We start from the raw sequence: 23,623 nt of genomic DNA on the forward strand, positions 1-23,623 counted from the left end.
TTAGGCTAGTACCCTCCTGAGTTAGGTTCGATAAGATACCCTTCTAGTTGAGTGTCGGGCTTTATACATCCGGGTGACCGAGTAGCCTTTGACAACCCTCGAGTACTAATATATAGTTGAGCCTAGGCCCGACCCGAGTGCTTGCGGTCCCCCTCTTTTCGAACTTTTTCATGTCTTTCTTGAAATTTTTGGACAAAGCACTCGTGGTCACTTTTCGGGATTTTCTTGTGTTTTCTACGATTTTCATCGATTTGTCGCTTTGTCAATTTCCTCGTACGGGCCATTTACTGTTCTTTCTCGTGTTTTTTGGGTGGCGTTTCTTTACTTCGTTTATATAAAGCATTTCAGCCTGCTTTCTCAAATTTTGTTGCTTGTACCTGTTGCATCAATTACACCTAAGGAACAGCGGAACTCCCAGGTATACATGTTTGTTTTATGTTTACAACATGTTACTTTCTTGCAAATCACCTACCTGCTGTAATCTTTTTACTTTTCCTTTACCCTGCAAGTTGTACTGTTCTCTCTACTACATACTCTACTGCTTGTCATGTGCTATATATTCTACTGTTATGCTATACACTGTACAACTTCAACATATTATCTATAAAATATCTGAAGAACTATAACCATAGGGCCACTGAATTTGACATTGCAATCTGACACCTTAGAAAACTCACTCGTCACGACAAGGAGCTTGGAACTAGCGTGGTTGACATCACGACCATCTTCAACAGCAGAACATGTCTTCCCAGTTAAACCATTCCTTCCATAGAATTAAAACAACAATCCATAGGATTTCGAGGTTGTTCGCCTAGCGCAACATAAATCCTCAACATTTTCTTTAGGCATTTGTATAGCTCTGCTGTACGATCTAAACCCTAACTCATTTTATGATTCTGAGATTGTCGTTCGTTACGACCTAAATCCTCACATCTTCCAGGCTATTTGTGTGATCGTTTCACATGAATGTAAGCCCTAAATAGATAAAAATTGGCAGAATAAAACAATTGAATATTTCTCCTCGAAACTGAAGCCAAACCATAGGGTAGACTGGGAAGTCACCGAGGATCTCCTCTAGATCTGTAGCATCCCCTAATTCTTCCTCCTTTAGATTCTACAATAAATGTTACAAGTTTGAACCATTCCCCTTTGCACACCTCTTTGTTCGATTTCGTTGAAAAGTCCTATCCTTTTGACCTCATTGAAGATAATTTTTCCTGATTTTTATCGAGAGTATTCTTAAGTGACTTTGGTCATTTAAGATGTAATTAACTATAGGGGCTTGCCTTTATAGGAAGTTTTTCCGAACCCATCTTAAAATAAACTCTATTTAATTTTTCATATTAAATAGAGAAATTTGTCGGCAAATAAAACGGTTTCGCAGACCAAACGGATGTCATATCTTTCTTAGTTTATTTGATCGAGTCTCACCCTCGAGTCTTGTGTTTATCCTTCGGGATACATACAGGATTTGAGGTAAGTTCTATCATTTAAACTATGAAAAAAATGGAGTCAGTTTGATTTTCATATTAGTTTTTAAACTTAAATCTATATGTAAATTAAAGCGTCATTCTGAAGCGGAAGACGAGATTTTGATTCCGGTGACAGACAGCTTCCTACGGGCAACACACCCCTACTTTTTTATCGCTGACAGTTTGTTTGGGTGATTCTTCTTAGATAAGAGAAATTTTCACTTAGTTATGGTGGATAACAAATGAACTCAACGTAGATAGGTTCTAATCATCCAAAAAAAAAGATTTTAATAATAAATAAAGAACTGAAAATAAAAAGTTGTAGTAACGTTTATTTGTGTGAAGGAGTACATTTTCGTTACCAGCCTCTTTTGCACGTTTAACTACTTCGGTAGTCATGTTTAGATAAGAAATACATTTTGGCAGCTAGCCACTTTTGCACGTTTCCATTATTTTTGGTGTTAGGGGATAGGAAGTGATTTACTACTTCGGACGTATGCATGAATAGTGATGGTGATTTTTTATGAGATGTAAAATACTTGATTCTTATGCATGAAAATATAAATATTTAGGTGATCCATACGTAAATACATAAGAGCTTTGGGGTATGTATGTCAACATCCTATTTATGTCAATTTATAAATGTAATTAAAGGCTAGAATTCAAGATCGATGCATTGGGTAAATTTGCTTCCCGATTTCTCATATTATGTGACAATTATGCAAAGTTTGTTCTACTATAGTGTCTAGGATGCTATCATATTTATCATATAACCATTGAAAGTATATACTGACCAAATAAATGCAACAACAAATGGGCAGCATAAAAAATAACACATCATCCGTTATTTGGGAGAAATAAACAAAAATGATTTTATGTGACATTTGCTTGAAAGTTATTAAGTTAGGAAATAAATAACCCATTTTAACAAAGAATATTGAAAAAATATTACCAAAAATTTTCAAGAAAGAACTGGAAAATTAAATGACAGAACACAATTAAAGAACAAATGAAATCAGTTAAAAAAAAGATTGAAAATTTTGAAACATGCACAAAAGAGGATCTACCGAACTTGGTTAGGATCTGATTAAGAACAACATTGATGCATCTGTAGACTGGTGGTAGGAGAAGTTAGAGGTGAAATAAATTTTAAATTAACAGTAATTCTATTTTAACTATACGTTGAATTTGTAAACGCGACTTTTCATTTTCATTGTATGAATGATAAATTGTGTCAAATGCTAAGAAATTTAGGTATTGTGGCATCGAACCTGAGCTAGAGGAGAAACTTGATCTCATGATTAGCAGAGTTGTTGCAACGAATGGCCATGTCTGGACTCCTCAAGAATCACAAGAACACAGAGATGGCCCAATGAACCAACTCATAGAATATCACATGACATTAATGAGCACAGTGAGTCTAGTCACGCTAGAAGGTCATTCTCTTTAAAAGCAAGAGTTGCTAAAAAAAAAGATTGGTCATGCCTACCTAAAGAGTCAAATATCTGAATTGGTTACATGTACCAATTTATCTTCCAAATCAAACACCACAAAATCCTCCTCATCTATTATTGATGTGATAAAGATTTTAGAGTAAACTATGAAAGTTTAAGAAGATATGCAATTGTATCTCTACTCCATGAAGCTACTTGAAGATCCTATCAAGAGGAAATTCTTCATATCTATGGCACCAGAGCGGAGAGTTCATTACTTGCGCCTCTTCTATGAAAATCATAATAACTAATCTATATCATTTCTATGTTTTTTCAGTGGAGTCTACTTATTAAGCTTCGCATCTGTAAAATAACTACTCTTGTAGTTAATGTATTGTTATGAAATACTATATTGGTGTATGTTTTTTTTTTTTATTTTATTGTAGAATAATTACTTATTGTACCAGTTTTAAATGTGCTAGATTGAACTCTGATGTTGACATTCGTCTTTAATTGTAATGGTATGACGCACTCTTAATATATTTTATTGAAATGTTAATATTTGTAATATATTGTCACGCGACAAAGCTATTGCTTCTTTCAGCAATGGATTCTACCAGTATAGAACATAGAAAGCATTGCAAAAAAAATATTATAGCGGTTCTCTGTTTCCTTACCGAGTACTATGAATCATATATCTCCCGGACTTCATGCATAACCTCGACTTACACGGGGGACATATATAGGTGAAATGCTTGAGTGTCATCCAACGAGGTTTCATAACATGTTTCGTATGAGTAAAGTGATTTTTATCAATCTTTTAAGCGACCTCCACAATAGTTATGGTTTTCATGGTTTTTCTAGAACGACTTCATGGGAGATATTGGCTATAATATTATATATATTGTCGCATAATCAGTCTATAAGAACAGACTGCGAGAGATTTCAACACTCAACTGAAACCATCAGTAGATATTTTTCAATTGGATTGAATGTTTTAGTGCGCATATTTTCAGAATCATCAAACTTAAAGATCTAACTTTTCAAAATAATCTAAGATAAATTTACAGTGATCATCAATATATGTCATAAGTCAAGGTATGTTTCACGCACACTGATTTATTGAAGACATACAAATTCCGAAATCTAAGCTAATGTAGTTGTGATGCAAAACTACATTGGTGTCATTGACGGTACACATGTTGGCGTGTGTGTCAAATGCTGACAAGATAGCGTACATTAAACGGTGTGGTCCACCAACACAAAATATAATTACAACATGCAACTTTAATATGCGTTTTACATTTGTCTTGGTCGGTTGGGAGGGCAATGCCCACGATAGTCAAATCTTCAAATTTGTCACCCAATCCCGTGTGCACAAATTTCCACTCCTGCCTCAAGGTTGATTGACAATCTATTGGATTTTTTATTAATTTGAGTCAAGTTGATAAATGGTTGACATCCCTTTCAGAAAAATAGTATTTAGCAGGAATCGACTATCCATTATAACGGGGTTTTCTTAAGAAATTTTTAAACACAAAATATTATATAACAGACTTTGAAAGGGAAAGTCAAGTTGTACGAGGAAGGAAAGAGATGTTCAATAAGCATCACTCGTCATTGGTGTTTGGAAGAAAAAAATAGAACATTCTTCGTGATATGCCAACATATCATTTCAAAATCAAGTTAAAATTGTCGGCGCAACAATTATCCTCCATTATTACATAAATCATCATTCATAATTTGATGTTGATTTCACAAGTGTAGATGAAAATGAATCGGTACCAGTTGAAGCATATGAATATCGAATGGGCCAAACAATTACAAATTATGAAGATGTCGTCAGTCCAACCATAGGTGACGGAGGTGCCCAAGAGATGGCGGAGTTACGTGAAGTAATCACCGATTCTTTAGTTAATGATTGATGTTTTGTATTATAATTCACTATCATTGTCGGAAGGAAATGTCAGTTTTTTTTTTTATTAAGTGTGCTTGTATTTTTCTTTATCATTTTAGTTGGTTACAACAAAAGTGTATCCATTCTATTTATGAGAACCTTCTTCTGCAAAGTTCTCATTTTAGGGCTGTCAAATAGCATATGCATAAATATTGTTGAGAAACCCTTCTTTTTTCAAAAGCATTTGCCAACTGGGTGGTATGCATAAATATGGTTAATTGCCTTCTAATAGCTTTTCCCATTAATCGTTGTGCACTTAAAATGTTGGTCTTTGTAACAATATTCAAATCTATAACCTATTTCAGTGCTGCCAGCATTTTCTAGGATTCAAATGAGCTGAGCAATTCGTACATTCAGCAATTATGCAAACCACTTTACTAATTGCTTTGCTATGAGTATTCAGAAACGTTTAATTGCTCATTATGATTTGTAATGTTGGTGGTTAAACTTAGCATGAGTTACAAATCTTTACCATATGAACTTATCTTCCGCTAAATACTTTCAGTGGGGTTAAATACTTTCAGTTATGGTTATTAAACATTATGATGTACATTATGATGTCCATTGAATTAATTTGTCTACTTGAGAAGTCGCTGGGGTTACATACATTTTTATTGCTTTAATTCTAAAGATATTCATTTAAACATTATGAAGAAATGGTTAATTGCCCATTATGATTTGTAATGCCGGCGGTCAACCTTAGCAGTTGTTTTATATTTTGATACTTGTGATTGGCCAATTCGTTCAAGTGTTGACAACTATCTTTTTCTGAAGATACTCGGTTAACACTTGGTAATGCACACCAACATTCTATATGCATGTGGTACAATTATTTTGATAGTCGGGTATAACTAATTCATGCAGTTACAAATCTTATTCTCTTTTGATACACAAATGGTTAATTGCTCATTACGATTTGTAATTCTGGGGGTCAATCATAGCATTAGTTACAAATTGTTTTGTAATTGCTATTTCCTATGTTCAAAGGAATTCAGTGGTATGTATGTAAATGCCCATTTTTTGCACAAATTCTGCATCCCCTTTTTCTTTTACCTTCTATATATGCTATGCAAAGGATTTTGGTGGTATGCATGTAAATACCTAAAAACAATTACTCCTGGAAAACACATCTTTCTTAAATAAGCAATGAACTAGAAATAAGGATCTCACATATCCACGAGTTGGTAGAAGAGGAGGCACATGTGAGTCTAGGCACATGCATCGGTCAAAATGTAAAAGGAGGCTGTTGGTCTATGGCTTTCTTGTGTCTAGCTCATGTATGAGCATTTCTACATTCCTTCTCAAGCGAATGAACGCATGTTATTCATTCAAGTTTGCTTGATAATTTCTGAGAGACCATCCCTGATAGTCTTTTGGCAAGTATGTAAGCAATTTGATCTCTTGCTGCGTTGTATGAGGTACATATTAAACTATTGTTAAGCTTCTTTTATAAAATACCCATCAACCTCATTATACTTCATGCAATCATGTTGCGTGGGATTTTGTACCATGTGGTTTCTCTCAAAAGAATTATATACACTATCTGAAGACGCAATTCAATAGGTTTATGCATGAATTGGAACACAACACCCGCACATAGATAATGTTGGGTCTAGCATGTAATAGGTACATTCTTTTGGAGCTTCTTCAGATGTAAGTTTGAATTTCATAGGACAATCTATAGGCTTGCATCCCAACTTGCCATGATACAACTATACCATATCTATTATAGTTTTGGTTTGCTGCATATTATTACAAGCAGCAAGACTAATTGTGGTTTGATTTTGGTAATCTCAAACTGCAATACGTCTCTCTACCTGCACAGTTTTTCATAGCATGGCATACTTTGATCATTTCATAACTAATTGTGCCATATAAACCAAATTTGAAATTTCCTGTAATTTCATATTTCTGATCAAATATAACTTCTTTTATTGAGTAGGGGAATTTTAGGAAACCATTTATGTTTTTTCTTAGGATTTTTCCCTTACCCGTGTTTTAACAGGTCATTTTCATATGTCCATAAGCAGTGGAATGAAAACACACTCGAATTAATTGATAATTTATCTGAGCATGTACCATCTAAAATGCTTTGGAAGGAAAGATCACATATGCCATGATCATGTCTATAAGATTGCAAGATGCTACTATATGGTATGTAAATACATAGAAACTGCGTGGTATGTACGTAAATGCTCCTTTAGTTTCTCATGATGCATTATGCTGAATTTTGTTTGGTCTAACAGCACATTTTGTTATTGCAAGGCAAAGCTAGCCTTCATAGAAGGAATTTGTTTTTGGCACTTCATTGGGGAATTTTGGAGGGAAGTAAACATGTATTTTACTTTTTTATGGTTAATATGGTTGCATTCTTTATGTTGTACGAAAGATTTGGATAGTATCAATGTAAAAAATTAGTTTTTGTTAATATAAATGCAAAGGACTACGATGGTATGTATGTAAATGTCAGTCATTATATAAATTATGCATCTCATTTCATTTTTACCTATTCATTTCTTCTCTCTCATTATTTATGTGCTAATTACTAATGCACGGGATTATATTATCGAAAATGAGCTCAAGCTATTCCACAAACTCTAAGAGGACCAAACATCGACCAGTATTTTGTGATTGCAACATGTCATCCGTTGTTTTCACGACTCAAAAATGTGAAAATGCTAGCCGAAAATTTTTACAGTATCCAAAAAATTTAAAGAACAGAAATTGCAAATTTTTCAAAGGATAGATGAACCGAGCGATGCAATAATGGAGCAAGGTGAGGAAAAAGATATAAATACATCTAATGATACGATGAAGAATGAACTCAAAGACTTCAAATTTCTTTTGAAGATCTTGCTTTTGTTTGATTTTGTAATCGTAGTACTTCTGTTATTGTTGTTAACGTTGTATTTGTTATGATGATGTTGATGGTACTTTGGAGAATAAGCGGTACAACTTTAATTTTTTTTGTGAGAAAACTTGCATGTTTGGTTGGAATGCGGCTTATGTTGAATATATTATGTTGAACTTATTTTTATATGATTATTTTAAAAGTAGATTAAATTCTCTTATGTTGTGAGTGCAAATAACTTGATAAATTATAATTAGATTTATTCCACAAGCAGAACTTTCAGATTTGTGTTTTTCAAACAAACTGGGTATATTACTGAGGGGTATTACAGCCATTAGTCCACAAACAGACACTGCTTCTGAAACACCGGCTTCTAAATAACAAATTTTCAACAACAGTTTTTGAATTGAGATTTTGTATATTCACAACCGAAACAAATGTACGCACCCTAAATATAAGTAAGTTTTTACTTCTAGATCTCATTTTAAACTTTTATTTTATATCAATATTTAAGATCAAAATTTATTATTTATGTTTTTAAAATGATTAACTAAATAAACATATTAATAATTTTTCATATTTATAAAATCTATATAAATTTATGAGTTTTTATTTTTTTTTTAAGGTTTATTCTTTGCCTTGCTAAGACAAAATGCCACAGTTTTTGCCTTTTTTAATCTTGTATTAAAATTTTGGGTCCTGAACACAACGTGTCAAACAGTATGCACATCTAATTTTTGTGTCTTTTAATAACATCACTTTGGATTGGGATTAGATATCCTTTTTAATGCTAGATCCTTCATATTCTTGCTCCTCTGTTGGGATACCAAGCAAAAAGTTAATTTAAATTTTGAAATTTGATGTATTAAGTAAAATCGCTCGAGTTGATCGAGTAATTTTGAACCGAGTGATGCAATAATGAAGCGAAGTAATGAAAAGATCAGTGCATCCGATGATACGATGAAGAACGATTTCAAATACAAAATGACTCGATTTTTGTCTTTTTAAATCTTGTATTAAAATTTTGGGTCCTCAACACAGAATGTCAAAAAGTATGCACATCTAATTTTTATGGCGTTTGATAATACCTCTTTGGGTTGGGATTAGATATCCTTCTTAATGCTAGATCCTCCATATTCTTGCTCCTCTGTTGGGATACCAAACAAACAAAGTTATTTTATATTTTGAATTTAATGTATTAGGAGCAATCACACGAGTTGATCATGTAACTTTGAAAAGCCGCCTTTAGCAATTATAACATAATTGTGGCCTAGGCATAAGCATAAGAATAACAAAATTCCAAAATTTTAATTTCTAAATGCTAATAAAATTTTCTATGATTTACGAATCAAAAGGCTTTGATTGTGAATTGCATAAATATAAAGTTTATTAGTGTCAATCACGAAAGATGGAAATCAGACAGCTAAATTAAGAGTTTTTAATAATTAGAAGCTTCATTATTTCCAATATCTTTATTCTTATATATTCCCTTTTAGCTGAATATTTAGATTAGGAATATTCATTATTAAGTTACCTAAAATAGATTATATACACTTTATTTTGTACGTAAAATAGATTGTAAGATTGTTATTTAATGGAATAAAAGCAAGGGGAAAAAGTAATGGAGCCTATTCAGAATTCAATCTATTTTTCTCAAAACTTTGACATGGTATCAAAGCCTAAATTTTTGCCCTATTCACCGGTAGTCGTTGAAGAATCGTCAAGACTCCCTTCCCCCCGACCTTCTTGCGGGAAGGGAGGAAAGATTTTTCTACCCTACAACACTTTTCTCCTCGCCATCTTCGCTCAGATGGCCATCTCTGTTTTCGCCGTCTCGATGGCGCGGGAAAATCCATCATTCCGCTCGACCCTAAGTCTAATGTTCTTGAAACGCTTCTTCCACTCAGTCATTCCCTCTTCCCTGCATCCTATTGGCATTTTCTCCTCCATGATCGGCTGCATCATGCACCATCGTCCGATATCTATGTTTCCGTGCGGCTCGTAGCTGGAGCCGGCGCTGCCAGGCTCAACCAAATCCGTTGCAGAATCAATCGGTCAGGTGACTCTCCCTACTCATCTATCAACTCGGGATTCAGCGGCGGATTCAGTGACAGGCCGCCGACTGAGATTGCACCTTTGTTCCTTGATTGCGATTATGAGCACCGGCTCATCGTTATGGATAAGCCAGGTGGGGAGAACGCTACCAAAGAGCAGATGATCGATTGCTATATCAAAACCATAGCCAAGGTCGTTGGAAGTGAGGAGCAAGCGATAAAGAAAGCCTACATTGACCACATGGAGACGCTTTCATGGATTTCTTCTACTTTGACCGCATGGCGTGAAAATCATGGAACAAATCGTCATCGTCGTCGCAGAAAGAATCAATAACATTTGGATCATATAACAGAACACGGATCCTACTTGTAGGCTATAATCGATAGCATCCGGATCGTGCAATTGGAAGCAGATCATTCTTGTGGCTATTATTTGAATTTCTAGACGACAAATTATAAAGAATTTCTTTCTTTTCTTTGCTCGAATCATGTTCTTAGGTTTCGGCACTCTCAGGCTTCGGCCTTTCGGGCTTCGGCACTGTTGGGCTTCGACACTTTCAGGCTTCGGCGCTTTTGGGCTTCGACACTTTTAGGCTTCGACACTCTCGGACTTCGGCCCTCTTGGGCTTCGACACTCTTAGGCTTCGATCTTTTGGGTTTCGACATTTTCATGCTTCGACACTTTTGGGCTTCGGCACTGTTGGGCTTCAACACTTTCAGGCTTCGACATTTTTGGACTTCGACACTTTTGAGCTTCGACACTTTCAGGCTTCGGACGTCGGCATTTTTAGGCTTCGGCACTCTGAGGCTTCGGCACTCTGAGGCTTCGGCACTCACGGCTTGAGGATTTTTCGACACTTTCAGGCTTCGGCACTCACGGCTTGAATATATCGCGACAATGTTATTTGCTTCTTGTGGGCAAATTGATGTTTCCTGATCCAGTCAGCATTAATTTGAGGGGGGATGTCAATCAGGAAGAATGGAAATCAGACAACTAAATTAAGAGTTTTCTATAATTAGAAGCTTCCTTATTTCCAATATCTTTATTCTGATATATTTCTCTTTTAGCTAAATATTTAGATTAGAAATATGTATTATTAAGTTATCTAAAATAGAATATATGCACTTTATTTTGTACCTAAAATATATTGTAAGATTGTTATGTAATGGAATGAAAGCAAAGGGAAAAGGCAATGGAACCTATTCAGAATTCAGCCTATTTTTCTCAAAATTTTGACAATTAGGTGGTAAATTAAGGTTCAATACCCCATGTCATGATACAACGCCCTCAAATTTTGGAAACTTGTTTAGGTCAAGAAAATTTTTAATGAATTTTTGAGTCATAAGGCATTTTGGTAACTTAACGGTTTGTGATATATAGATTTTTATGCTCATTGATACACTTCAAATAAGGATTCCCCTTGAATGTTGAATTTTTTTAAGCCGATCATTTAATTTTATGAAACTCTAAATTATTTTATGTGCAATTAAATAGAAAAAACATGTTATACACACACAAACAATTCAGTAAAATCACATGATTGGGCTTGGCTCAAGGTTCGCGACACAGCTTTCTGCTCATTTTTTTCAAAATAGAGATATGTTTTTAATAAATTTTAAATTAATCACACAAAATCAGATTTTATTTTACACAGAAAATACAATGATCTTTAAAAAAATATATTTAACTTTATTGTCAAAATATTATGAAACAACCAAGGCAAGTAAATTTAAATTCTCCAAAAGGTTTTGCAACAATGGTCTTTTTCTATCTGTATTCAATGAACTATTAAATTTTGATTTTATAAAGGTTGTTAAGATTAAATGCATTTATCTACGTTACATCCTTTTCTATGTTAAGTTGGCGGTATTAACGACCAACCATTCAAATCCAACGTTTTGAAGAATGACCATGCATTGACATGTATTATAGAATGCCATAACAATCTAACGTAAGAAAAAAATATGTAAAGAATAACGATCATAGCGATGTATTTAGATGCATGAAGCATAAAAGCATTGAGTGAACCTATCAAAGAATCTGATTTTTCAATGAACTATTAAATTTTGATTTTAAAAAGGTTGTTAAATTTAAATGCATTTATCTATGTTTCATCCTCTTCATGTTAAGTTGGTGGCATTAACGACCAAACATTCAAATCCAATGATTGATTTTTACTGACTAAATCATTCAAATCCAACGTTTTGAAGAATGAACATGCATTGACATGTATTATAGAATGCCATAACAGTCTAACGTAAGAAAGAAATATATAAAGAATAACGACCATAGTGATGTATTTAGATGCATGAAGCATAAAAGTATTGAGTGAACCTATCACAGAATCTGATTTTTCCTTCGAGTGTCCTGCAATGACTAGAAGCTTGTTTTCCCATTCCACCTGCAGAATAATGATGTTAACAAAATAACGGCAAAACAAAAAAATCAACTCTCGTACGAATGAAAATAGGCACAGCAAAAGAAAATTGTCCAATACTTGAAACTCACCAGGCTATGGCCGGCAATTGTTGGAAATACCTCTTTTGAGGTAGAATTTTCCAAACCAATATTTTCTGCATCAATCCTTGGATTTAACAGAGACCATGTCAAAGATCTTAGATTAAAAACCTGCATAAATTCCATAATATTAACCTGCTGAGGTCTTTGTTTCAATTTATGATTCCAAAATCCCATGCATTACATGTACATCAGAGAAATATCGACCATTGCGACTTCCGCCAATCACGAAAAGCTTGTCCTGAGCAACTGCAATTGCATGCTGAGATGTTTAAGAAGGCAATGAGTGTTCAAATAAGAAAAATAAGACTGAACAACTTTTATAGGGTAAACATGGTTTCCAGGTTAATAGAACTTCCGAGGAAGAAGGTTAATGGCCATGCCGCATGGAGAATAAAGTTGAGAAAATAAAAGCTGATTCTCATCTTCCAGAGATTAATTAAGGCCTGTTTACTTTAAGTCAAAAAAAATACAAAAAAAAAAAAAGAAAGCCAGTAAAGACAACTTGCTATGCAAACATGACGGATATCTTTACCTTATAACGAGCTAACGGTCTCCTGCCAAAAGAATGTAGCAATGTCCAATCATCATAATGTAGTTCTGATAAAAGAGCATTCAGATTATAACGCCCATTGACCATCTTATCTCCTTCAACAGCCATTGTAGGATCATGCATATAGAACAAGCTTCAATTATTATGCTGACAAATCTAGAACAAGCAACAACCTTAACTTCTTTTATAACCTGTACCACAGTAAATCCAAATTTCTTAGTGTATGTTCATTTCATAAAATGTACATTTTAAATCGTTCTTTCATAATAACCATTTTTATTCATCTTTGTCTTATTTAGTTTAGTTGATAAAACTCGTTAGATGACAGTATTAAACTCATAATCTCCATGGGAAAAAGAACAACTGTACAAACGCATTTTGGTTGAAGCTCCAAGTTCTGTGTTCCCAAATGAGCATAAGTGAGGCACTTAAAGTTGATTGAAATCTATTTTGAGATAATGTAAGGAATCAGAAAAAAGATGGACATATGCCATGCTATCTAAATTATTAATTAAGCAAAATCAGTAATAGCATTGCCACTGATAAACTCTTTAGTCAATATGCGGAAAATAGAGTTCAATGACAACGGTAAAAATGGCTAAAAGGATGCTAATATAAAGCTCATTGTAACCATTTAGGTTTCATAGATTTCAATATGGTAAACAATTGTTAAGGAGTATAAGCCACGTACCATTGCCATATACGTACTTGGGAATTGGGATGTACTGACACTCCTAGAACTCAAGTCATGAAATGTCTGATACACGTGCAGTGTTCTTTCAAATTGCACTAAAGTTTAACTAAAACAATGTGTCATTTTAATTAAAATGACATTTTCAGAAAGTCGTTTTAATTAAAATATATTCAATTAATTTTCAAATTTAAGTGGCAAATAAACTTATAATTTGAGTTGATTGTTTTCCATCTCATTAGTCAAAAAAGGATGGAGGTTATCCAGAAAACTGCATCTTCTTGATGGAAAAATAATAATTACAAGAAAAGAAACTATTTAGAGAAGATTTTGATGGAGCGGTTTTTCTTTTGAGAGTCCTTGGTCTAACAAAGCATGCCTTTGTAATTTTCAATATTTCATGAAAAATTAATTGCTTGTACAAACTAGCAAATCTATTGGTGCTTATCTTCACTCAAATTAATATGTTTAAAGGTAAGATTCTTCCTTGCATTACATTATAATTAAAATTTAGGCCAACAATTGATATCAGAGAATCAATTTTTTAAAATTGAAATTTGTTCTGTTTTTCAAGATTTGCCTTCACTTTTTTTTTTTCTTTTTTTTTTTGCCTCAAAAGTGTTTAGGCTGACAAATGACAATGAAGAAAGATTGATCTTTTCGATAACCAATATAATTTCAGTAAAATTCATAACAAATTTTAAAAAATATATGTGAGTGATTAAAAAATAGCCATAGTATCTTTAATTATGATAATGATCAGCGAAATATTATTTATTAATAGCATCAATAATTGCGCTTAAATTTAATATTTTAACCCTATACAAGGATCATTATATTTTAGTCTAATCAGAATGGATAATGATTTAAAATAAAATAATAAAGTGTCTAGTTAACCACTAACCTAGAAAGTTTTTATTTAGATGAAAATAACTAGCCTCATTATAAAATATTAATAAAATCAATTGTCTATTATAATTCTGCCCATATGAGAATAATAATGATATGCTGAATTTTATTTTAAAATAACTTATATGGGCCGTAGATAATCCATATTATTTTTTGCTTTTAAATGAATTTAATTAAGCATGTTTAATTTATTTATTTGCAGTTCAATCTATTTTAAATCCCAACTATGCATTATCTCTTATTCATAGATTGAGTGTTGATAATTACGAGAATTCGAAGGAGAAAATTCTCCTTTGGATTGCAACTACCTTGAATTGATACTTCATGTTGAGGAACCTCTAAAACCTATAGAAGCAAGTAATTATCTGAGAAAGCATCTTATGGATGTTCGAGGCGATCCAATCAGTTAAGCATGATGCTTATTGGGCCTCAGATCAGGAAAAGTATTTATGGATGTATTCCTAAATGTGCATTACTATCTCAAATCTATTGAGATGCAACTTGAGACTTCAGACAATGCACATGCAAGTATTTTGATGACAAAATTATTTTTCATATTATTTAATGACATAGAAGAAGTGTGTGAACTCATAAAAAAAAGAAAGGGCATAACTACACAACATAAATAATTGGAAATTGAGGTGTCTGAACTATTTTTAATTCACTTCATCTTCAACTTGTTTCCTATAGAAAAATGTCTCTATCATAATTTTAATATGGCATATAAGGCGAAACGGGCAATCAATAAATTGTTGACCTAGTGAGTACAAAAGAAGGTAGTTAGACCAAAAAAGATTTGAAAGTGTTCATTTGAAAACTCGAAAAGAGTGAACAAGAAAAAAGAGGAAAAAGAAATGTCTTTTAATCAAGTCAAAGAGAGTCCAATAAAATGATTCTTTTGCTAAAAGAAGGGGGAAATGAAGAAAGCTTGCCCCAAATTCAAGACATGTCTCAAAATATATTGGGTCTGAAATTTTAAATCTTATATGTGTAAATATCTCATGATAATTGGTAAATGAATATTGATTCCACAATTCAAATTGCCAACACATTTCAAAAACAAAATTAGACTGATGCAAAATGAGTGCTCTATTTATTTAGGAAATCAACTTTGCCCATATATGGAAGGTGTTGGGACCTACCATCACATTTTTAGTTCTGATTTTACTCTAGACTTTGAAAAGATGTTCTATATTCCGATTTTTTAAAACAATATTGTGTCCATGTTTAAATTATTAACTAATGACTTTAAGGGTACGTTTGGGATCACTTTTATTTTTTGCTTTTATTTTATTTTGTTTATGTTTTGATTTAAAACAAAATAAGTTTGGTATTGCTTAAGATACAGTTGATTTTGGAAATACTCAAAACACCAAGAAAATGGATTAATTGTTTTCAAAAACAAGTTTATTTGTTTTTAGAAACAAAAATAAAAATATTTAAAAAACATACTAAATAAATATGTTTTAAAAACAAAAGAATAAATAAGAATAAAAATAAAAAATAAAATTGATCTCAAACAAGCCTTAAGTTAACTGTTGTAAGAACCATTTTTTCATTGTTAATAAACAATGTTATTGTTGATGATAGTACTTTAGATGATGGACTCTTGAAACATAAATTCCACTTTTGGTCAAAATGGGTACTTTATTTATTCAAGAAATTGAATTTGCTCATATGTGGAAATTGTTGGACCTGACATCATGCTTTTAATTGTGATTTATTTTAGATCTTGAAAGGATGTTTTACATTCCAACTTTTTTAAAGAATATTGTGTCGATTTTTAAATTCTTAATGCATGATTTTAATTGAACCTCTGTAAGAAACCTTTTTTCATTGGTTAAGAAATAATATTATTATCGATGATAGTACTTTAAATAATGATTCTTTAAACTTAAATTCCTCTCCTGATCATATACATTAAGCATGGTACTATAAATAAGAAATCCTTAATATTATGGTTTGGGAGATGAGGACATATCACCATTAAAAAATACTAGTAATGAAGAAGTCTTAGAGACTCTTGAATTTTTAGTATTTGGCACTGGTGCGAATTTTATAAAAGAAAAGCAAATACATAAAACAACAAAGGTACAAGGAGGAGTTCTAACATATTAAGAATTGGGCGATACTTATATTTGCAAGCCTATTAAAGAAGTATTTATTAAAGGTTAAAAATATTGCATCAATTTTATAAATGACCAATATTGCATCAATTTTATAAATGACCACACACGATGTATGCACTTATTTCTATTTCATGATAAAACATGGACAGTTGATCCCTTCCAAATTTATAAAGTAGAAAGATGAATTGAAAACGTGAAGCCATATAAGATGGAGATTATTATAGGAGGTACATAATAATAGAAGAACACTAGGATCATTTTGCAAAGTTTCTGCAATAGTAAGATATTTTTACATAATATTTCTTGTCCAGCATACCAATTCAGAACAGTTCAATTGAAAAATAAATCAAGCATTAGTGTACATGATGAGATGTAAATTACTATTTTTTATCTCCCATTAACCTTGTGGGTGAAACCTTCAAAGACTATCATGTACATACTTAAGAGAGTTCCAATCAAGGCAATTTCAATATATATATATATATATATATAGAGAGAGAGAGAGAGAGAGAGAGAGAATTATGAAAAGGTAAAAAAATTAAGATATACAGTATATATGCATACACGGCTGCCTAGCTGATATTAGAAAATATAGCCAATAACATATACACTTTAACTTTTAAAAAAAATCAGTGAATTTTTTATCAGCTATTTTACAAAAACTAAGAGAAATATCGTACTTCCCATTAAGCAAAAATTGGAAATTCAATGAATGCTAAGTTTCTTGATGATGAGAAGAATGGTAAGAACAGCTAAACACAGTTTAATTTTTGAGGAAATACAAAATTCTCAACTCATTAACGAAGTTCCAGGCCAATTGATCGTGTTTCAATATTATTATCAATATAAAATAAATGAGGAGCAACCAATTTCTAAAGTATTTAATCATGTTACTAATTTCAAAGAACTACTTGATCAGCATCCTGAACAAAGTTGAGCTGATTTGAAATTAAAATTAACCAAAATAACAAAACTTGATGTCTCCTAATTATAAAGTATCTCTACAAGAATCTAATATAGATATCAGTGTTGACAATGATCTTAGTGCATTTTCACATGCACTGAGCGAAAGTAAAACTATATTATGATGTAATGCCATAAAAGATGAGAAAGATTCAACGACCAGTAATCAAGTATGAGATCATTTTGAATTGCCAAAAATAGCAAAGGCCATTAGGAGCAAATGAGTCATTAAAACTAAAAGAGTTTCTGTTGTGACAACCCCGGTAAACATGTCATCCAGTTTCTCCTCCAGTAATGGATCAATGCCAATTAATTTAAATTTTTTGGCTGACGGCACTGTCTGATATAGATAACAAATTAGTATTAATAAAATAATTTCAACTCAATGCGAAATTTGATTCAAGATAAAGAAATATTAGATATTTATGTATCTGTAATTTCTCAGCCCACCAATCCTCTGGTGCATCTATTGTGCGCTTAACTGGATCCCAACTCATTCAAGTTGATCCCCTTTTCAATTCTTTCCATAGTTTTCAATCATTCTTTAACTGATCTCACTTGTTCTTCAATTTCATGCGATCATAATCTCTTCCGGTCACTTTCTTAAATTTAACCATAAGATTTTGTCACTTTTCTTTGTTAAAATAAGTAGTGGGTCTATTTCCCACCTCAACTTCTCTCAGACATGTCTAATTATTGCGTGCGGAGAGCGCACGCAGAGCTGCGTGCGCTCTCCGCACGCAATAATCGCTCCTCAGACATAGATCACAAAATATGATAGTTACATCTCTATCTCACATGACCGATGATCCAGCCTCTTTAACTTAATTCATTGAGTTCTATCAGATTAACAGATAAGCACAAACTATTTCTTTTCATGGAAAAAAAATATCACAAATGAGGGATAAGTAATTTATGTGGTACACATGTTACTTGCGAAATTCTATTGCTACTACATCACAATCCAGAGCAATCGACAAATAATACTGAAACAATTTGCATGAAGAATCATTTACAAATTGATCGAAATTGTTACAGTTTGCAAGAAGAAAACTTTTCCTGCATATATACTAAACAACTGATATTTTTTTTCTTTCTTTCCAATGGTTCCTTTCTGTGCTCATTAAAGGATCGAATAAAAGAATACAAGCAGAAGATGTTCAGCTAGCAGTTGGCATGAAGGAAGAATAATATAAATTGCAAAAGCTTCCTCCATGGAATATCTATAAATTGCAAAAGCTCCCAAGATGACATACAACGGTTAACAGTAAAATAAAAGATCACAAAAGCTTCCTCCATGCAATATCTAAAATTGAAACATATGTTTGTAAGCAATGCAATGCCCAAGACCTGCTCGGCTAGCAGTTGGTATGAACGAAGAATAATATAAATTGCACTTCTTATAAAACTAGTAAGTTTTGTAAGACAAATTTTTATGTGACACCCTAAACATTCTCATGGCCACAACCATACCGCAAAATGAGCAAAACCGCCGAATTTCCGGAAGCAATTAGAAGCAATTAGTTGGCCGGAAGCAATTAGTTGGATCCACTAATTTTACACCTCAGGTGTTCAGATCCATCATCAGATACATAAAAAATCTCACCCGAAATGACAAAAAAAATCCTCTAAACAAAATGTCATAGGACTGCAAAAGATTTTCACGGAAGAAAAAAGAAACCGCTTTCCATGGCAAAAACATCCAAATAAACATATGAAACCCGAACGACTGCAAACGACGAAAACCCGAACGACTGCAAACGACGCGACTGCAAACGACGAACATGGAAGACGAGACATTCGATGGAAGATATACATGTAGATCGAAAAGCCAAAGAAGAAGATGACGAGGAGTCAAATGCCGAAGAACCAGAGGGAAAACGAACCGGATTCGTAGAGGAGGAGCGCTTAGGGCACGAGTATTGCGAAGGATTCTCCGCTAAAGGCGTCCGAGGGCAAGGTGAGCGAATTAGGGTCAGAGGAGCGAACACGAGAGCAAATGAGGGCCCTTACGTAAAAAATCATTTCGCAAAACTCGGACTGCGGGGTTTGTCCCGCGGTCCGCGCCTTTCACAAAATTGAAAACTAAGTTTTGGATAATCTGACAATAAGTGCTAACCAAACAAGACGGCGGCGTTTTCAAAACGCCGCCCGCACTTTTAAGCTGCCCCAAACGGGCCATAAATCTCCTTCAACAAAAATTTTTTTCTTCAAGAGATATCATTTATATTAATAGGTTAGGCTTATGTTATGCACGTGTGATTGTTGTCATGAATTGTTAGGGTTTGAGAGAGATCGCCTGCCTCTCGAATTGTAGGTCTTAGGATTTGGGTTTGGGCTTTGGAGAGATTGTCTATCTCTCGAATTGTAGGTGTTTATCTTTTATGCATTCTAGTTGTGTTGTTTTGTATTGGTGAAGTAAAAGTATTTTATTTTACTTTAATTTTTGTGGAAGTTCCTATTAATTTGTATCATAGTATTGATTCTGAGAAGCATCCTGGGAAGTTGACGGGATCACCTTGCATGCAGGTGTCGATGAAACCACAAATGGTCGAGATTCAAGCTAGCTTGGAAGCAACGAAGGGATCGCAACATACAGGGTGTTGCCTTCATGACTGGGCTGTGTGAAACACTCGTGCTTCGAGTTAGTTGGAAGCCAACAACAAGATGGCAGAGTACCATCACGCCGCTCTATGAACTAGCATCGAGATACAACCACGACTCCAGCCAACAACAAAATCACGATACACTCCATATCGGCAAGACCATACGCCTTTGTGACCGAGCTATTACAGTTGCAATTCGAGTGATCGGGAAAGCCGAGGACGGGATTGCAACTTACAACTTCCCAATAGAGTCGTGATTTGGAAATCCAAGCACAGGATCATGGCTTACGATCTCGCGGAAAAGTCACAATTTGGGCTACCTAAGAAGCCAACAATGGATATCAGCGTACAAAACTTTTGCTTTCTTGATTAAAAAACATACTGCGAGTAATGAAGACAAAAAAAAATAGATGCTCTGAAATAGTAATTAGAGGAAGTGTTTGGCAAAATAAGATCTGAAATAGAGAAGTGTTTCTCGTCCATGGAAAGACGGTTCTCGTTCAAGAATGGAAGATTTACAGCCTTATAAAAAATAATGTAAGGATTATGGAGTTTCACACAAAAACACCCTCAACCGTCGTGGGATCAAGCGACGGCGTTTGAAAAAGACGCAACACCCTCGACTGTCGTGGGATCAAGCGAAGGTGTTTGAAAGAGACGCAGACGACAACAATCTAAAAAATTTGTGCAACATCAAAGCAACTTTGCTGCCTCAGGCGAATCAAGAGCTGAGGGATCAAACAAAGGAATCAAAAGTAGACTCGAGCGACAACACTTGAAAGGAAAAGTGTGACATCTGGACATTGGGAACAATCAGAAGCAGGTGAGATCGAGCAAAGGAGTCAGAAACAAATTCAAGAGGTAGCATCTAGAAAGAGTTACACGACATCTAGAGGCTTGGAATGAGCAGCAAGAAGGAGAACGGGACGACATGTGATTCGGGGCTGGATAATATTGATTCAAAGAATTTTGACTTGGAATAGGGAACCACAGTGGGTGGGACCGCGAAGGAGGCTGCAACTAACCACACTACTTCCTTTTATTGTGGTAGCCTTAAGGGCAAAAGGAGATTCATGAGCCTATAAAGATGGAAAAGCTTATATGGCGTAAGATAGACTTATAGAAGAAAAATCACTCTAGTTAGAGGAAAGAAAACTAACCCCCGTTTCATGCGTGAAATAAGCTTCGGTTATGGAAATTGGGGAAGAGACTCACGCATAAGCAAAGTGAAAATGTCAATCATTGAAGGAGGGAATGTCTATGATCAGTTTAATCTCATGAAAGAGATACATGATACGGAGTTGGTGAAGATTCCGACATCAATCCAACAACTCCTACAATAATTTGCAGAAGTTTTCTAGTTTTCATGTGGATTATTGCCTCAGAGGAAACACCAACATGCAATAACTCTGAGACCAGGGGTTTCTCCCATCAATGTAAACCTATACTGCTACCCACACGTACAAAAGGCAAGATCTAGAGAATGATCTGAGAGTTGTCAAAGATCAGGATCATACCGCCTCGTGTGAGCCCTTTCTCTAGCCCGATCTTGCTAATGAAAAATAAGGATGGGAGCTAGCATTTTTGTATGAATTATCGAGCAGTGAATAAGGAAACCGTACCTGACGAATTTCCCATCTTGACGTTTGATGAACTACTAAACAAGTTATTTGGGGTTGTGATATTCTATAAGACTAACTTGAAGTCAGGAGAGCACTGAATTCGGATGAGACCGATGGATGTGCTCAAGATTGCATTTCGAACTCATGAAGGTCAATAGGAATTTCTAGTTAAATGAAAAAAATTGTTAAATTATGATGCCACAAAGGAGCCATACGACTTGACAAAGCAACAATTTTTATTTTCCGCCTTGAGGGACATGGTGTCTTATTGGGATATGAGTAATGCTAGGTTGGCACCTACAACGTTTTCCACCGCGCCAAGCCCACCAAATAATTTAAAGACTTATCTTTGATGCAAGGCTAAAAGGGCAATTTAGACTTTTGATAGTTATTATTGTGGGGTATCAATATGAATAGGTTAGGGTTATGTTATGCAAGTATGATTGCTGACTTAAATCTTAGCGTTAACATTAAGGTGAAATCGCCTACCTCTTGAATTATAGGAGTTTATATTTTATGTATTCGAGCTATATTGTTTTGTGTTGGTGAACTAAACTATTTTATTTTGTCCTAATTTCTGTGTAAGTTCCTATCTGAACCCTATATCAATAAATATTTTGATAAATTTTGGTTGAAAAATTATTCATTATGTGTCACCTATTATCAAAAATGATAAATTCAATTCAAATAAGTGCCCAAAAATTGATTAAAAAATACAGGTGAATAAGATTTTTGAGCTTCAATTATTTGAAGCTTAATGTACGTGTAGGTAAATACAAGACCTGACATTGCAAATGTAGTATAAGTAATTCTAGTTCGAAATAATTGGAAAACAACAAAGAAAAAGAACCATGAGGCATCTTCAAATGAAAAAAAAAAAACCTATAGGCCTATCTACCAAAAAAAAAAAAGAAAAACCTATAGGCCTATCTACCGCCTATCTACCAAAAAAAAAAAAGTCGATTAGCTTGAAGTGATAAAATATTCATATTCAGACATTGTTCATGTCTTGACTCCAGAAAATCAACATCTAGATGTATCTTTCTATTAAGATGAGAGGTAATTCTTTTAAAAAAAATGTAAAACAATCCTTAATGGAAACTACAACTATAGAGACAAAATTTGTCTCATATGCTGAAGCAATGCCACAATTTTTTGACTTTGGAGTTTTATTTCACAGCTTAAAATAGTTATTATATTTCTAAGCTCTAAGGTTCTTGTGTGATAATTTTACTATAGTATTTTTGGTTAAAGAACAAAAAAATGAGAGTCAAAATAAGCATATCGACATGAGGAATTAGTCATTGGAGTAAATTTTAAAGCATACAAAGCCATAATTGGGCATATCAACACTATGTTGACCATTGCAGATCTTTTAATCAAGAATTACCCGCAAAGTTGTAGAGAACATGTGTAGCACAAACCTCTCAATTATATTATGTAAATGTGTAGTTAAGATATATTTTTCATGTTAAAATAATATTTGATATTTAAAATTGTAAAATTTAAACTTATTTTCTCATTTTTGTTTGCATGCATAAATTTTAGAGAACTGTGATATAACAAATTAAATAGTACATAAAGATTCACAATAAATCATTAGTAGTTCATAAAGTATATATACTACACATGGTGATAACATAGAAGAAAATAGTATATCATAATATATGGAAAGTAATACTCAATTTACAAAACTTACCATTATCATACATTATTTTTTTATTCTTTTGTTTGAGGTTTTAGACTAAGGAAGATAATAAACTCATATGATAATAAGTTAATGAGCCAAGTGAGGAAATGTTGGAAACAACGTTTCACGGCATTTTAAAGTTTAATTAAAATGATAACATATCATTTTAATCAAA

The 23,623-nt window shown here is 33.5% G+C and overlaps 1 protein-coding gene across 8 annotated transcripts in view; it reads right to left on the reverse strand.

The window, feature by feature from the left end:
• LOC110020817 (acyl-CoA-binding domain-containing protein 4) overlaps positions 1–23,623 on the reverse strand; it is a 61,031-nt gene that overhangs the window by 33,656 nt on the left and 3,752 nt on the right. For 5 of the 8 annotated variants that reach the window (XM_020719068.1, XM_020719066.1, XM_020719067.1 and 2 more), the window contains 4 exons: positions 12,821–13,029; positions 12,470–12,547; positions 12,277–12,396; positions 12,103–12,169 (listed from right to left, as the gene is read on the reverse strand). In XM_020719068.1, the coding sequence (XP_020574727.1) occupies positions 12,103–12,169; positions 12,277–12,396; positions 12,470–12,547; positions 12,821–12,961 (406 nt within the window). In that variant the 5' untranslated portion in view covers positions 12,962–13,029. The remainder of the gene's footprint in view (positions 1–12,102; positions 12,170–12,276; positions 12,397–12,469; positions 12,548–12,820; positions 13,030–23,623) is intronic. The other 3 variants (XM_020719072.1, XM_020719070.1, XM_020719069.1) reach the window with 1 other exon arrangement.

This window comes from Phalaenopsis equestris, unplaced genomic scaffold (assembly GCF_001263595.1).
Source record: "Phalaenopsis equestris unplaced genomic scaffold, ASM126359v1 Scaffold000107, whole genome shotgun sequence".
Lineage (NCBI taxonomy): Eukaryota > Viridiplantae > Streptophyta > Magnoliopsida > Asparagales > Orchidaceae > Phalaenopsis > Phalaenopsis equestris.